The sequence below is a fragment of the Rhineura floridana genome, chromosome 1, assembly GCF_030035675.1.
Source record: "Rhineura floridana isolate rRhiFlo1 chromosome 1, rRhiFlo1.hap2, whole genome shotgun sequence".
In the NCBI taxonomy this organism is placed as follows: Eukaryota; Metazoa; Chordata; class Lepidosauria; order Squamata; family Rhineuridae; genus Rhineura; species Rhineura floridana.
This window is the reverse complement of record NC_084480.1, coordinates 179,335,430-179,351,274: the sequence shown is the minus strand read 5'-3', so window position 1 is coordinate 179,351,274 and position 15,845 is coordinate 179,335,430. Positions and strand designations below refer to the sequence as shown.

The 15,845-nt window shown below is 41.9% G+C and overlaps 2 protein-coding genes across 8 annotated transcripts in view; one reads left to right on the top strand and one right to left on the bottom strand.

The window, feature by feature from the left end:
* Positions 1-412: 412 nt before the first annotated feature.
* On the bottom strand, positions 413-13,615 carry FASTKD3 (FAST kinase domains 3). 5 transcript variants are annotated; one of them, XM_061588272.1, is made up of 8 exons: positions 13,403-13,532; positions 6,899-8,362; positions 5,803-5,888; positions 5,288-5,462; positions 4,362-4,431; positions 3,007-3,121; positions 976-1,045; positions 413-867 (listed from the first exon to the last, which is right to left on the bottom strand). In XM_061588272.1, the coding sequence occupies exons 2-8, from the start codon at positions 8,334-8,336 to the stop codon at positions 854-856; spliced, it is 1,968 nt and encodes a 655-aa protein (XP_061444256.1). In that variant the 5' UTR covers positions 8,337-8,362; positions 13,403-13,532; the 3' UTR covers positions 413-853. The 5 variants fall into 5 exon arrangements, with proteins under 5 accessions (XP_061444256.1, XP_061444245.1, XP_061444218.1 ...); XM_061588261.1 differs by lacking the exons at positions 976-1,045; positions 13,403-13,532 and adding an exon at positions 13,595-13,615; XM_061588234.1 differs by lacking the exon at positions 976-1,045.
* A 91-nt stretch (positions 13,616-13,706) lies between these two features.
* MTRR (5-methyltetrahydrofolate-homocysteine methyltransferase reductase) overlaps positions 13,707-15,845 on the top strand; it is a 32,344-nt gene continuing 30,205 nt past the window's right edge. Inside the window, exons 1-2 of one of the 3 annotated variants that reach the window (XM_061588183.1) lie at positions 14,193-14,685; positions 15,609-15,752. The gene's annotated coding sequence lies outside the window, so the exon portion shown is untranslated. Of the gene's footprint in view, positions 14,686-15,608; positions 15,753-15,845 lie in introns of all 3 variants that reach the window. The other 2 variants (XM_061588193.1, XM_061588174.1) reach the window with 2 other exon arrangements.

Sequence of the window (15,845 nt, the reverse complement as noted above, 5' to 3'; positions counted from 1 at the left end):
TGGAAGCTAAGAGGATCATGATACGAGTTTTCATTTAACCGTCTAGAAAATGTACAAAAAGAACTGGAAAAGGATTTATTGGAACTGAAACTGTTCAAGAGGTGGAGGCATCTTCACTATAAACTTGTGGGTGTTTTTTGCCCCCAGGGAGAGGGGTTTTATCCTTTACCCCTCCTCCCTGCTGTGGTCCCAATAACCCCCTCTCCAATTTGCCAGTGAAACTTCCCTACAAGGAAAACGTTTCCATTGGTACCAATGCCACCTCCCCAGTTTATAGCAGGTTCAGTGTCAAGTTTTCTGTCAATTTTCATTGGGACTGCAGTGGGGGACGAAATGGTTAAACTACCTCCTTCTGATCTCTATGAAAATCTCCTCTCTGGGTAGCTATTAACGTTAAAGAAAACCCCTCAACTTCAAGTTATTTGTTTAATGTCAATTAATGACGTTAAACTCTCAGGAGTCACAAATTCAAACATCCTTTAACAGTAAATAATCTGAAAAATAATCTCAATACATTTCCAACGATAATTCTCTCTGGGGGTTTTCCCCAGTTTTATTTGTTAGGAGTACAGTCACAATAAAAAATTAACTTAGTTGCATTTTATCATACTTTGGCAGTTTCTCCTTTTGTATCACTAGAGGACTGAGCCAGAAAACAAGATATTCAGAATTATTTTTTAAATCATAGCAGCTTACCAAGTCCAACATTTTTTAAAATAGTAACTTTTTTAAGTCTACAGATATTTCAGCATCATTTAGGTTTTCTTTTAATCACCAGCTGAGCCTATAAGACTTAGGAAAAATTTTCTTGTGCAGGTATTCCATTCTGTCACATCTGTTCAATGACTCAAACTCAAAAAATGGAATCTGAAAGTTGAAAGGAAGAATGTATTACTGAAAGAATTATGCAGGAAGCAAACAGATATTTTTCTAACTTCTCCTTTGTGAAATGAGAGGAATGGATCTATAACATACCTTGGTTCCCTCCCACATAGCTGGACAAGTCTGCGTTTTCTTTCTTCGCTTTGGGATTGCCATGTTGCAACTTGAAGATAAGACACAATGCTGTGAAGGCTGCAGTCCTGTTTCCACTTACCTGGGAATAAGCTCCGTTGAACTCAATGAGGCTTACTTCTGACTTGACAGAAGTCAGAAGTTACCAAAGCCAAGAACAAGAAGCCAGCCATGGCTTCTCCAGCTCATCCCTTATGTGATCCTGTCATCTGTACTATATCACCTACTGTGACAAGTAAGCAGATGTGCTGCCCAGCTGGTGAAGATGACAGAATTTAGAGGGAACTGGTAGGAGAAAGTGCACCCACCTTGCCTTCTGCTTTTGTGGGAGATTTTTAAAAAGCGCTATGTCCAGCATTCGGGTTCCAAGATAAAAACTACCTGGATTTTGCTTTAGTATTGGGACCTCAGTCTTACACAATTATTTGTTATTTCATTAACTATATTTATATAAAGCCTCCCAATGGTGATGTTCCTGGGCAGCCAACATAATATGATAAAATACAATTTAAGATGTGTCATAAAATATCATAATAAATAAAAAACAGATGACTAAAAAAACTGCACAGTGCATATACAGTGGCTGAGACGAGGGAAATTTTTTTTTAAAAAACCTTCACCTGGTGCCAGAATTCCCACAAAGGCCATGACTCTGTTGAGAACATTCCACAACTGGAGTACCAGACACTGAAAAGGCCCTCTCTATGGTAGCCACACACCTCACTTCACTTGGCATGGGCATCCAGAATGCAGCCTCCGAAGATCTCAAGGTATAGGCAGGTATATGTGAAAGAAGGTGGTCTTTCAGGTATCCTGGTCCCAAGCCACTAAGAGTTTTAGACATTAAAGTCAACACTTTGAATTGGGCCCAGAAATGGTTTAGGAGACAGGGCAGCTGATAAAGCACTGGCGTAATACGACAGAATTGCTCAGTTCCAGTTATTGATCTGGAAACCCTAATTTGGACTAATTGCAGCTTTCAGACATTTTTAAAGACATCTCCACATACAACATATTGCAATATTCTAAATGGGATGTTACCAGAGCAAAGTTAACAGTCAGATTATCTCCATCAGAAATGCTGCAGTTGGCAAATCAAGTCAAAGCTGATTGAAGGTGCTCCAAGCCACAGAGGTCAGTTGGGCCTCTGAAGGCAATGCTGGATCAACAAGCATCTCTCAACCTGATCCTTTAGAACAAATTTCTTCCTTGACCAGACAGCAAAAGATCTTGAACCACTCAGAAAAGCTCTGCTGGATGGCACTGAGACGATGTAACAGAGGTGGAGAAAAAAAAACTTGGCCAACCTTCAACACTAGAGTAAGCTCAATAAAGAACTCTAATTTCTGTTTGGCTGGACTTGTCACAGGTTTTCTTCAATCTGCATTCCAGTCATCTACCCACTTACTTCATTGTCCTAAGGCTGCAATCCTAAGTACAGGTACGAGGAAGCAAGCTCAGTTGAAAACAATGGAACTTATTTTATGGGGAGCGGTCACAGCTCCGTGGTACATTATCTGCTTTGCATATATAAGGTCCTATTTTCAATTCACAGTATCTCTACATAGGGCTAGGAAAGATTCCTGTTGCACATTTTGGAGAGCTGTTGCTAGTTAGCATAGACAATACTTTGGTAGATGGCCCAATGGCTTGACTTGAGTATACGGCAGCTTCCTACGTTCCTCTCCTTCTGATATTCAGGATTGGATAGTTAAACATACTTGAGCTCTGTAGAACACTCACAACACATATTCTCCCTTCTTAACTCATGAAGGGTAGAGATCAGCAATTGTAGCTGTGCAACAACTAAGTGCAGCATGGCACAGAGCAGGGATATGGTTCAGCTCTTAAAAGCCCAAACTTCAGGACCGAGACAGCAATTAAGACTAGATGGTGTTCATAGCATCTAGCCCATGATGCGGACAGCTGCAGTTTTCAATACAGCTTGGCATAGCAATTATTCAATTCACAAGAACTACTTCAAAGATTTACCTTCACAACTTCATAACCAAGCAGCTCTAGGTGCCTTTGCTTAATGGCCTCTTTTCCAAGGAGATTGTGACTGTTGTTGCAAAATCTTTTTTGATCATCAATGCAGAGAGCTATTCTGCCAATTAAATACAAAACAAGATTAAATATGCATCATATTAGAATCAAACATTTATGACATCCTGCCTAGTTGCTGCACAGTTGTTATTTTTAGAATATTACATTTCTTGCATAATACAAGTGACCTGGTCAGACTCATACCTTACTCATGCCATTTCCCTGTGGCTGGATATCATATTGCTCTAACATTTGAGCCCCAGAATTTTGCGAGGCAATTGGATCCCATGGGATTATCCTATAGCAGCAGCAGCACTATCTTGTCATGGGCTGATGGCACACACATAAGATCTTTGAAAGTGATCTGTCTCTTTAATTCAATTCTACAACCAAAATGTTTCTGGAATTGTGTGGCATCCAGCCACAGCGAAGCAACAATCAACAGGTACATCAGCCATGCTCTCATTAACTATGGGTATGGCACAGGCAACTGAACTTCGCCAGTAGTGTGTAACTGAAATGTAAGGACACACTACAAAACTACTTGAAATACAACAATCTCCATACAGATGCAAGAGTCGAGGGAGTCCACAGAAGGTACAAGAGCTTTTGCATTATTATGCCTAAATATACCACAAGAGAATTGCTCAGAGAAGGAGGGCAGCAGAATAGCAGCTCTTAATAAGGCCAGCAAATCTCAAGAGCATAAGTGTGAGTGTGTGCTAGATGGGTGGGTTCTCTCTGGTCTGCTGCTGCCAGCCAGTACTAGGTTTCTGGGCAAAGAAAAGTTCCCGTCGTGTATCCTCTTCTTTTGTACCAGTAGGATCTACTGTAGCAGTAGAATGTGAAGGACAGGACATTCTTTCCTCTATTGCCCTGGTGGATCGTATTCTGGTTCCCTCCTCTGGCAGCACAACTGGGGAATGGAAAAGAAGGAGACAAATGCAGAGAAGAGGGAGAACCCTGAACCCTTTTAAACTAGTGCCATCAACAATGTTTGGGTGTCAAGGACAGTGAGGAACGTGGTAGCTGAGCTACATTCCAAGGCATGTTGGCTGCTGTGATGAGCAGAAACTCGCCCAGTCCCACCTGAGTCCTGAGTCAAACCTGAGAGCTTTGAGACAGCAATTTCAAACTGATAATCTGACAATACTGGCACACTATTAACCCCCTACTTCTCATAATCCGTTAGAACCCATCATTTATCATGTATTATAACCAAGGCTTCAAATAAAAACACAGGAGTAGAAAAATTGTAATGCTGCTTTTAGCACTCTGTTTAAAATCAAGGTCTCTTTTACCTTTGGTACACCTCTTCATATCTATTAGCTGGTAATACAAATCCCTCTTCGTCAAGTTTAATCTCAATATCTGGTATGAGAAAGGAACAAGAAAAAAGTCATTATTTTTCTATAGCATATATCCTATTTATTTTTGTTCAGCTCAGAACAGTCAAACCTACAGATACTTTAGCATTTTTCTTCTTGCCTGTGTGCAACATGGGAAATGGGAATTATATGGCAGCCTTCAGGCTGCAAATACATTTATCCCTGGATGAAGAACAAACAAATATAAGGGTCCCTAGACAAAAGAGAGAGAAAACAGAGAGAGGGTCTTGTTATTGTTTTTCTCTGTTGCAAATACATTTATTCAGCAAAGCACAAGATCTGTTGCTGGAAAACCTTCAAACAAAATCTCTCAGAATAGAGACATTTCAAGTATTAATGTAGCAAGAAGGTAAACATATTTTTATCCTATTTCCAACTCAGTTCGTTTTCATGTGGATGGAAAATGGGGAGGGGGGGCTGGGGGACAGAAGACAATTTCTATGTTGGTAAGGACCTCTTAGCCCTTGAAGAAAAGTATAGTATCTGGCATTCAACTTGACTGACACACACAACCCCTAGGAAGTACATGCAATATTCCTATAAATTGGGCAGAGAGGCATTTGGCAAGTAACTCTTAGGCCAATAGGAGGCTGAATTACTACCTGGGAGGCGCACTTGCCTGCTGTGTGCTTTGCCTGAGTCCAAGCCAAATACTTGCAATCATTTTGGGGCTCAACTACAACTTTGTTAAGGTATTTTTTATGGCAGTAGTGCATGCAAGGTGCTGGCCTGTTTAGGATGAATGCAGCATTACTTTACACACTGAAACAGTGCATATTGCATAATTATGGAACAGTAGCTACTAACATTTGCACAAACATTAGCAAGAGCTTGCCTACCTAGATTATAGCAGTATGGTGTCAACACATGAGAGGCAAAATATATCCGGGCGCCCAAGAGGTCGATCAGGCCAGCCTTTACACTGTTGTAGAGGTGAGTATCTACCAAAGACTCAATGGAACTGTCTGGTATACGGAAAGACTTGACACAGTACTTTGGAAGGAGTCTGGGACCCTATTTAGACCAGAGAGGGAAAATAAGCTGTTTCTTTCTGCTGATTAAATAAATGCAGATAAATATGAAAGCAGAATAGCACCAAAACAGGAACGGTGGGACAGGGGAGACTTGGCAAGTTATTTGCAGTCGATTTTTGGAAGGGCCTTTGCATAGGTACTCTGATGAACTGAAAACTAAACAGGGCACAACACTAACCTACCAGCAAAATTCAATACGACGGATGCTATTTACAACTACAAATTAGCATTAAGACTACTTAAACAATATTGTTGCCTATTCTGAATAAACATGCCCAGGGTCAGTTGTATGTACAAAAGAGGTCAGCATATAATCATACCTCATATGATGGACACTCCAGTCTAACTGTTAGAAATAACTGGGTCAACTGAGAAAGAACAGACTTCGTCAAACCGGGTCCTTCAGCTGTGACACAAGAATCAAATACATCAAGGAAGTTTGTTACACAATTTCTTTCTCCCTCTTTTTTTTTAAAGTAAGAAAGATATCAGCTTAAAGCTGTTTGCTAAGCTTTCATTTAAGTATGAAAGCTATTACTGCCATTAAGGGGAGAGGTAAACAGTGCGCTACCAAATCTGCTATACTGTTATCAAAATGCTAGGAGGCTTTCCCTGAGCTCCTGCCCTACATCAGTCCCACCGCAGATGTAATACCCCAATATCTCTCCAAGACCCGCCCGTTCTCTAGTGTGAACTCCCAACTTTCAGTACATGCGAGATAAATGAATCAACAGGGACATGCCACTTATCAAGCATCCACATCCTTAGACATAGAGACATAAACCTGTTAAGATGGCCGATAAGACAGCTGCGGCTATTTCTGGACCAGGACAGCCTGACCAGTCATCCATACACTGGTAACCTCCAAGCTAGATTACTGTAATACACTCTATGTGGGGCTGCCCTTGAGGTTGGTCCAGAAGCTGCAGCTGGTGTAAAATGAGGAGGTGCGACTGCTCACATCATCAAACTATTACTCCACCGCTGAAAGAATTTCACAGGCTGCCAATTAGCTACCAGGATAAATTCAAGGGGCTGGTTTCGATGTGTACCCTGTTTTGGACCAGGGTACCTGAAAGACTGTCTTATCTTTATACACCCATTTGATCACTGAGCTCTGCAGGCGAGGGCCTCTTTCAGATACCATCTCATCTGGAGGTCCTTTCAGTTCCACACAACACAGGAAGTGGACCTTTAGTGTTGTGGCACCTACTCTTTGGAATTCACTCCCTTTAAACGTTAGACAGGTGCTGTCTCTGTTGTCTTTTCGGCACCTACTGAAAACCTTCCTCTTTCAACAAACCTTTTAAGTAGAGACCTTATCTCAGTCTGCATCTGTACTGGAATGTTCCCTGGGCTCCCTTTGGAAGCGTGGGGTATAAATTTAATAAATAACAAGAACATCATCATACTTACTTTGCAACTGGTGCAGAAAATAGGGACTAAACACTTTCGCCAGGAAATTTAGGGGATAGCGTTCAACAAGAATGCACGAATGAAGAAGGTTCAAGATCACATGAGGCTGAAACTGAGCAAATCGAGAGCTGAGTATCTTCTCAAGCTTTCGGAAAAGAGAAGGTGCACATGGTGGCAAATAGTTAAGTTTCCCGAATGGGACAACCTGCTCAGCGATCTGAGCAGTGCTAAAGTTGTCGGCACTGTAAATAAAACTTTCTGCCACTGTGTTGAAGATGCTTTTAGAAAGGATGTGCTTCCTGCTGCAGAACTGCATCACTTTGGAGACTGCACTGGCACGCATGGTGAAGGCGCATTTGGCAACATGTCTTTCTAGAGCTTCTGTGAAGAACTGGTCATTGTGTTCAAAACGAATGAAGGCCTCCAGCACATTTTCTATCTCATCATCTGTGAAATGTGGGATATGTCGTATTGAATGCTTACAAAGCTTTATCACCAGAGGAATGGCTTGGGTTTGATCAAGAACAACCAGAGCGTTCAGTACACTACTTGTCATTTTGGGGCTGAACTGAGAAACATGAGTTAAAGTTGCATTGTTCATTTTGTTCAATAGATCTTGGTATTTCCCACTCTCCACGACAACCAGCTGCAGCATTCCATAGACCATGGTCATTTCATCAGACTTCCAGTCCTCCAGGTTAGTACTTTGAATTTGGTCCATAATACGTTCCAGCATAACACAGCCTGGACCCTCCAGATTAAATAAACTTTCTCCAAGAACACACAGATTTCTAACAGTCATCTGGCCTTTATCAAGACGTTCCTGGCTCTCTGACATCAAGCGAACCATCAAGGTACTCCAGGGATCCACACATAATTTTATCAAAGCATTTAGTGAATTTACAAGACCAGAATCAGACACATTTGGAGATTCTTGTTCCAGCTGGAAGCAAAGTGTCCTGAAGACTTCATCCTCCATCACCTCTTCAGGATTTTTCAGTATGCCGTCCTCCACTTGAACGTCACACAGCCGCTGAAAGACAGCTGCCACCATTGTGTCAGATATACTTTCTAATGAACTTACAAATTTGAAAATGTCTTTGTATGAACACAAACAATTCAACTTATTAAAAAACTTCTCTTCATTTGTCCACTTGCTATCAGATTTAACATTGTTACCAGCCTCTCCACGGAGTTGTACCATTCCCATAACAGAGCTGGGATGATTTCCCATTTCCATATGGGAGTTTCTACAAGCAATATACTGAAAACCACTAACTGAACACATTGTTTGCAAGGTCGTTCCACAGTGGCATAACTTGAGCTGGCTAATTTGCCGACCAAAGCAATTCAAGGCTTTGCTTCCGGTTAACAGTCGTCTGCATGTTTGCACTCTGGAAACTGATGCCTGGAAACATCTGAAATTCATTGAGGCCATCTTAGGTCAGCTTTGAACATTGCTCCCTAGAAGAAAAAAAATTAAAAGACAGTGTAACCAGAGATATTAGCCTTCTAGAATTTTTTTTAAGCAGCTTGAAAGAAAAGGCCAAGAGGTGCTGTATTGAGGATTGTGTGAATGCGAGGTGCGCCTGGCGCCAACACTGTTATCTTTTCGGTGCCAGGTCAAGACTTTCCTCTTCTCCCAGGCATTTTAGCATGTGTTTTAAATTGTTTTTATATTGTTTTAAATTTTAAAATTGTGTTTTAAATTGTTTTTAAAATATGTGTTTTAAATTGTATATTTGTTTTAATGTTTTTGATTGCTGTAAACCGCCCAGAGAGCTTCGGCTATGGGGCGGTATACAAGTGCAATAAAATAAATAAATAAATGCCACAATTCTGCAGAAGGAGAGGGAAAAATACTGAATGTGGTACTGATTACAGAGTCAAGCTTCTTGACCTCAAGTTTCATCTACTTGGAAAAGCAAATTTCTAGCTGTTACGGTTGCAGATTTGGTTCAAAATGTGATGCACAATGGTTGTTGAAATCCAAGGAGCCTAGAGTAGCAGCTGAATATTTGCTGTTTTCAAGTAAGAGATTTCCATATTCTGCATAGTCCTTGTCCTCCACATGATGTTTAAAACCACAAGAAATATAAGAAAATAATAAAATGGCAGAATAATTTGTGCAAAACGAGAGTATGCTAAATTTGCTCAATTTATACAATTTGCAGGGTTCAGCTTTTCTTGGTGTGGAATATGGATTGTGAGGACATCCACTTCTAAGCATGGAGAACAAACTGCTTGATAATGAAGAAAGAGTGAATAAATAAATGTACTGAACTCAAATTACAGGTATTCTGATTCACTGGCCCACACCCTAACTATTTCAGGACCAATATGGGCAGCCAAGGAAATCAGAACATACAACCAATCATAAAGAATTTTAATAAATTGAACCCTTGTTTTACTATCAACTCTTGAAGAACTGCTGTCACGTGAGGATCACCCACCACCGCTGCCGCTGCTTGCCATGCCATCTTCTTCAATCAAATACATGCACACTGTTTTGCAGGGTTGATCTGATTTAAATCAAATTGATTTAAATCATGATTTAAATCGCTTCTCTGAAGAACTCAATGATTTAAATCACTGCAATCCAGTATACACTTATCTGGAAGGAAGTCCCATTGAACCCAATGGAGCTTACTTCTGAGTAGACATGTATTGCATTGCAGCTGGGCAATGCAACCCAAATGCTGCGGAAAAGGAGAAAAGGGGGGCTGGCAGAGGAGCCGGCGGAAAGTGCCACAGGATCCTCCTCCTGCTTGGGACCTGCTGCCCTGGCTGAATGCCTGCTCCGCTGGGAGCTGTGCACGAGCTCACCAGTAAGTGCTGGCTCCAATGAACAGGCCTCCTGAGGAGTAATCGCTCCCCATAGGACACAATAGACATTTAAGAAAATAATTTTACTGCGCTGGCCTTTTGGCCAGCAGAGTTTGCAGGAGGATCGGGACCTAGGGAAGGGGTCTGAACACGAGAAGGATCTCACGTAAATCTTCCCCCCCCATGCCCCTGGCCCTCCGTCCACTGAGCTGGCTGTCCCCGGAGGACACCCAGCAGCACCGGCAGGCTCCTGGCAGTGCCGCGGCTCAGCCACAGTGGAGGGCTGCTGCTGCTAGAGCCCATAAGAGTCGGTTGCAGCCGGGACCCTGTCAGTGCCACCAGGGATCTGCAGCATCCAACTCACCCCAGCCTGCGGACAGATGAGTTGCATTGCACCCTAAATCACTAGTGAGGAATTTTATTTAATCATCATTTTTAGTAGAAGTGCATTATTGTTTAATATAACCTTAATACATATCCTGAGATGTAGCTTTCATTAGACGGTAGGTACACACTAAGCAAATATTCTGAATTGTTTTCAGATTAATTTTCATCAAAAAATGGGACGATAATTTAGTCATTTTAGTGCTAAAGCAGAAGGAACTAGTGAAGTCATTCAGGAGATGAACCAGCTCCAACTGTTCAATCAATCATGGCATTTTTGTCATGACGTGGCCAGAATCACCACCACCAAACAGGCTTTTAAATTGTACTAATAAGGTTGTATATTCTTCTGGTTAAGTCTTTTTCTTCAACAAAGAACATTAACAAAACATGCACATGGATTATTGAATGGTTAACTATTTCAGGTTTTAGAGAAATGTGAAGTTCTTTAAAAAATAAAGTTTTGGCAATTCAACCAAGTCAACATGAGAAAATATTGGGTGATACAGTTAACTCAGTCTTCTTCACCTTTGTCTTCCTTTCATTATGTTCATTATACGGAAAAGAAATACAACCTTTCTTGGTTTTTCAGTTCCCAACTTATTTCTCAATTTAGAATGAATTAGTCCAAAGGAAGAAAAAATTCTCTCTACACCTGTAGAAGAGGCTACTGCTGTTAAGGGCTGGATTACCACTTCAGTGGTCTCCTCCTTGTTCAGATCTACTCCATCTCTCCAAATTCTCTATTCATTGACCTTCTATATCTTTGCACTTAGAGGCGAGGCTTTGAGAGAGCGAGAGCACTTCATGTACACCATCTGCAGAATAGGGCTGATCAGGTTATCTCCCGTCTCCATAAATTGCCGTTAACATATTCATAGAATATAATTAGAAGTTGTATAATTAGTGTTTATTTATTTATTTATTTATTTATTTGTTTGTTAAATTTTTATACCGCCCCACTAGCACAGCTCTCTGGGCGGTGTACAACACAAAGTATATACAATAAAATCACATAAATCAGTACAAAAACATATATATAAAAATCCACAAATCTAAAACCAAATTGAACATATTAAACTAAAATGCCTGAGCAAAGAGAAAGGTTTTAACTTGGCGCCGAAAAGATAGCAATGTCGGCGCCAAGCGCACCTCAACGGGAGGACTATTCCACAATTCAGGGGCCACCACTGAGAAGGCCCTGGTTCTTGTAGCCATCCTCCGAGCCTCTCTATGAGTCGGAACTCGGAGGAGGGCCTTCGATGTTGAACGTAGTGTACGGGCAGGTTCATATCGGGAGAGGCGTTCCAGGAGGTATTGTGGTCCCGCACCGTATAAGGCTTTATAGGTTAAAACCAGCACTTTGAATCTGGCCTGGAAACATACAGGTAGCCAGTGCAAGCGGGCCGGAACAGGTGTTATATGTTCGGACCGCCTGGTCCTCGTTATCAGCCTGGCCGCCGCATTTTGCACAAGCTGTAGTTTCCAAACCGTCTTCAAAGGCAGCCCTACGTAGAGCGCATTGCAGTAATCCAATCGAGAGGATATCTTTGGCCTAGGCTCTTTTTTTTTACTGTTTTAAGAAAATGTTGAAATCCGATTTAAATTTAAAAATCCACTTTTTAATTTTTTTTAAAAAAAATCCATTGATTTTTATCAATCCTGCTGTATTGCCTACTTACTGAAGGATGGCACAGAAGTGAGAGTTATTTGGAAAGGCCACTTACCCCATCCATCCCCTCAAGCTTAAGAGCCTGCACAAAAAGAAACCATAAAACAGCCCTAATCCAGTTTCAAATAAAATCTCCTGCTGGGAGGAAGGTCGGGATACAAATTAAATAAATAAATAACATCTAACTCAATTGTAGACATATCCTAATGCAAACAGTGCACGTTATCTCTTGGACTAAGGGGGGGGGGAGGCGACCTCAAAATGCTCCCAAGATCCCCCACCCCCTACAAGTTAGAACCTACTAGTAAAGGGTTGCTGCAGCTTCCATCTCTTGACATTATGTCTCAATGGACATAGATAAATAGGTCTCTAGTGTCCGAGTCTGCCTTTGTATTATTTTCACCAAAAACAACATCAATTTAAAAGAAGATTTGGTTTGGACCTACCAAACTCACACTAGGTTTTGGCTGAACTACTTAAATTTGTTTTTGTGGGGGGTTTTGTGACTGAAAGGGATATTTTTATTTTACATCGCTGTGAATGTTTCAGGAAAGCCATAAACTTACAGACATGTTAAAACACAACCCTGTGTATGTTTTCTCAGAAGTAAGTTTCACGATTTTGAATGGGCCTTCCTCCCAGCCACACATAAGATTTCCCTTAGGGATAACTAAAAAAGAACTGATTGGTGTAATTTACAGCAAAAGTAAAAAAGCAGCTCAGAGCAAGGAAAACAGCTTTCTCTGTAAGGGTAAATTACACTCTGAACATGCTCAAGAACTGTCTCTAGCTCACATTTCACACTTTCAAAAAGAAGCTGCTTCTCCTTACAAAGTAAAGGCGCTCTGCATATACTCAGAGGAACTCTGCCTTAATCCCACCCCCTTGCCTCTATAGTAATAATAATTGCTATAATTACTATGGAAGTCTGTCCCAGCAGCTCAGAAGGACTGGAATAAGTCACTCACAACATGCTCAGAACGACTTTGGTCTTAGACACTCTTTCAAAAAGGAAAAAAGAACTTTGTGCAGCAGCTCTACAGATGCTCAAGAACGCAAGCCATTATGATATAAGTCTCAACCGCAGCTTTTACCATACAGCAGAGTGGTAAGCGGCGGTAACGCAGCCGAAAGCTCTACTCATGGCCAGAGTTCGATTCCAACAGAAGGAGGAAGTCGAATCTCCGGTAAAAGGGGTCGAGGTCCACTCAGCCTTCCATCCATCTGTGGTCGGTAAAATTAGTAACCGGCATATGCTGGGGAATAAAGAAAGGTCGGGGAAGGAACTGGCAATCCCACCCCATAGACGGTCTGCCTAGTAAACGTAGCGAGACATCACCCTAAGAGTCGGAAACGACTCGCACTATAAGTGCGGGGACACCTTTACTTTTTATTAATTCGCAAACTCGTGTGTGAAATTGCTGGCTGGGCGTACGCAGTTGGGGACGTTTGGCCCTTCTGCAACCCCGTAGCCCTCAAGGACGAGAGGCTAATAGTGCGTAAGAGACGAAGAAGGTTACCGCACCGCAGATAACAAGCCCACGGCAATGCTTCGGCTAACCAACCGTAACCCCACTCTCCTCTCAGAAGCAACCCCCCCATCCCTTATAAAGAAGTTTTACCTGGTCCTGTTATTCCCTCCTCGGCCCCTCTGACATAGTCATGGGTTCCGCCCGCCATTACCCAGAGGCCTAATCAGAGTTCTCCTTCGCAAGCTCTATTTCACTGATTGGCTACATTTCCTCTGCGTCCCGCCTTCGCCTCTAATATTTATTCTGATTCGCCCCTTTTTCCCCATAGAGATAAAAAGGTACCGTCATATGCCCTCAACTTCCGGTTTGGACGGGGCCTACTGGTTTACACCAGTAGCGGGGTAGACGCACGATGTCACTGCAACGTGAAAAAGGGGAATGAGGGAGGCGATAACAATTTATCTAGAACTTATTTGCCACGTGACGATATACGATGCAGAATATCCCAACGTGTATTTTAAGGTTCAAGGGCGTATAAACTTTACTTTGGGCCTTAAAAATGTGTGAACTTTCTTTTTTAGCGTTTCAAACTTTCAAGCAAATGAAGAACTGGGAACTAATAATCAGCTTCAGACATCGTCCCCTGACCTGTGTAACTGGTGGGGGATTTCGGTTGTTGGGATTCCAAAGCAGTATTTGAAAACACTTCACAGTGCCCTTGTCTGATCTGCAAAAGGGCGGCTGGAATGTTTTAGAATTCAGGGAAGGTCGGAGAAGGTAGATCGGGATCTACTGGTAGATCTCCGACTGGGTAAGAATTTCTGACTCCCAGCTGTTTGAACGGAAAAGTGATGCCCCCTCTCAGCAAATTATACCTGGCGCAACTCAGGTCAATCCTTCATGCATCTGAGGAAGTGGGCTGTAGTCCACGAAAGCTTAAGGTGCAGTAAAAATTGTTACAGTCTTAAGGTGCCACGAGGCTTTTTCTTGTTTCTACTGGAAATTGTAACCATGGCCTGAGAGAACAATTTAGAAAAAAGGTTTGCTTACATTTCATACAGTTAAAACGTGGGTTAGAAATAGTGTAAAGTCCTGACATTTCCTTTTGCGGGGAGGGGAGCCAGCGCTGTCCAATAACAGCTACGAGAACCTTGGGATTCTCCGTCGTTTCACTGCTATTGTTTAACACACACACACACAAAATGACTAAAGGAACCACGAAGTATTGCCTTCAGTCAATAGAAATTTAAAGTTTGTTAACGTCTATGGATAAAGAAGAAAGAGTCCGTTCGGATGCTGTGTACCTCCCCTTTTGCTATGACTGACAGGTCTAATACGCTCCCCATGCGAGTCCTTTCACGCTCTCTATGGTCTGTCATAGAGGCCTGGTTTGCCGATGTCTCGGGAGGCTCCTACCGGTGTTTCCTTGACTGGTGAGTTTTATATGAAATTGGGAGCTGGGTGGGCCGTTGTTCGGGGTTGCAGTTTAGTTCTGAGGGGGAGGGCTGAAGAAGGACTCGAGGGCCCGGTTCTTATAGTTTTGATTGGAGACTCTTGTGGCTCAGCTTTTTCCTGGAGTCTTGTGCAATCCATAGTCGGCTCGTCATCTGGCTCCGCAAAATTAATCATGGAGTTGCAAGCGGCATACTAAAAAAAATCCGAACAGGAGCATAATGCCATGAGTTTGGGGCACTTTGTGTTTTACTGCGGATGAAAGGAGGATTTTATCAAGAAAAAAAGTCTGGCCTTAGGCTTTCCCTTGTATTTTCTCCTGTTAAAGGGGGAGCCACTAAGGAACTGTGTCAATTAATGTTAATCGTTTATGTTTGAGGGTGAAATACACTTTGCACATGCCCAGAGGCTGTATTGAGTTCAGTTCTTCAGAGCAGCAGCTATGCCCCTACACAAAAGAAAGGCACTCTGCATACGCTCAGAAATGCCTTTTATTTAAATCCTTAAAAGAAAAGAAAGTTTACCTTCTGGGCTGAATGCAGACAAGCATCTAAACAAGTTCTGAATGACTTTGCTCTTGGGTGGTTTTTAAAAAGAAAAAAACTTATATGGAAGACCCCATAAGTAGCAAAACTTTTATCCAAAGGGAAAGGATAAGAGGATGACATTTTCAAGTTGATTTGAGCCAGGCCTTGGGCATATGGCCCTTGTATGATACTGAAAGACTGACTTATAAGTGGCAAGGATTGATGAAGTTTGCCAGGTGTCATCCCAGAAACCTTGCCTATACCTTTAAAGAAATGTTGTAGCCTTCTGTGCCTCCTGTCCTGTTACTCAAGTAGTACCTTTTTCCATAATCCTGCCAAGCCTGTTAGAACACATAAGACCTGAATTTGTTCCACAGGGGAAGAGATGGGCTCCGAGAGTCATGGAGTAGCACGGTTGAAGGCATAACTTGTTGCTGGTTTAGACTTCTTAAAGATGTACTCATGACTGCCGTCTTTATATGACTTTGCGAGTATATTGAAATCTGCAGTCAGTGTAACAGGCAGGTATCAATTCGAGTTCATTCTTTGTCAGATAGCTGCTGCTTTTACCAATTGTTAAAATAAAATTATTCTTAATATTTATATTTTAAAGG

What these genes read in the sequence shown, in the direction of transcription:
- FASTKD3 (XM_061588261.1), bottom strand. Translation starts at nt 8,336, where the DNA reads ATGGCCTCAATGAATTTCAGATGTTTCCAGGCATCAGTTTCCAGAGTG. An exon ending in TGGAGTGTCCATCATATGAG is followed by an intron (nt 5,463 to 5,802) that starts GTATGATTATAT and finishes TGGTCTAAATAG; the next exon opens with GGTCCCAGACTCCTTCCAAA. An exon ending in TATGAAGAGGTGTACCAAAG is followed by an intron (nt 3,122 to 4,361) that starts GTAAAAGAGACC and finishes TTTAATTGGCAG; the next exon opens with AATAGCTCTCTGCATTGATG.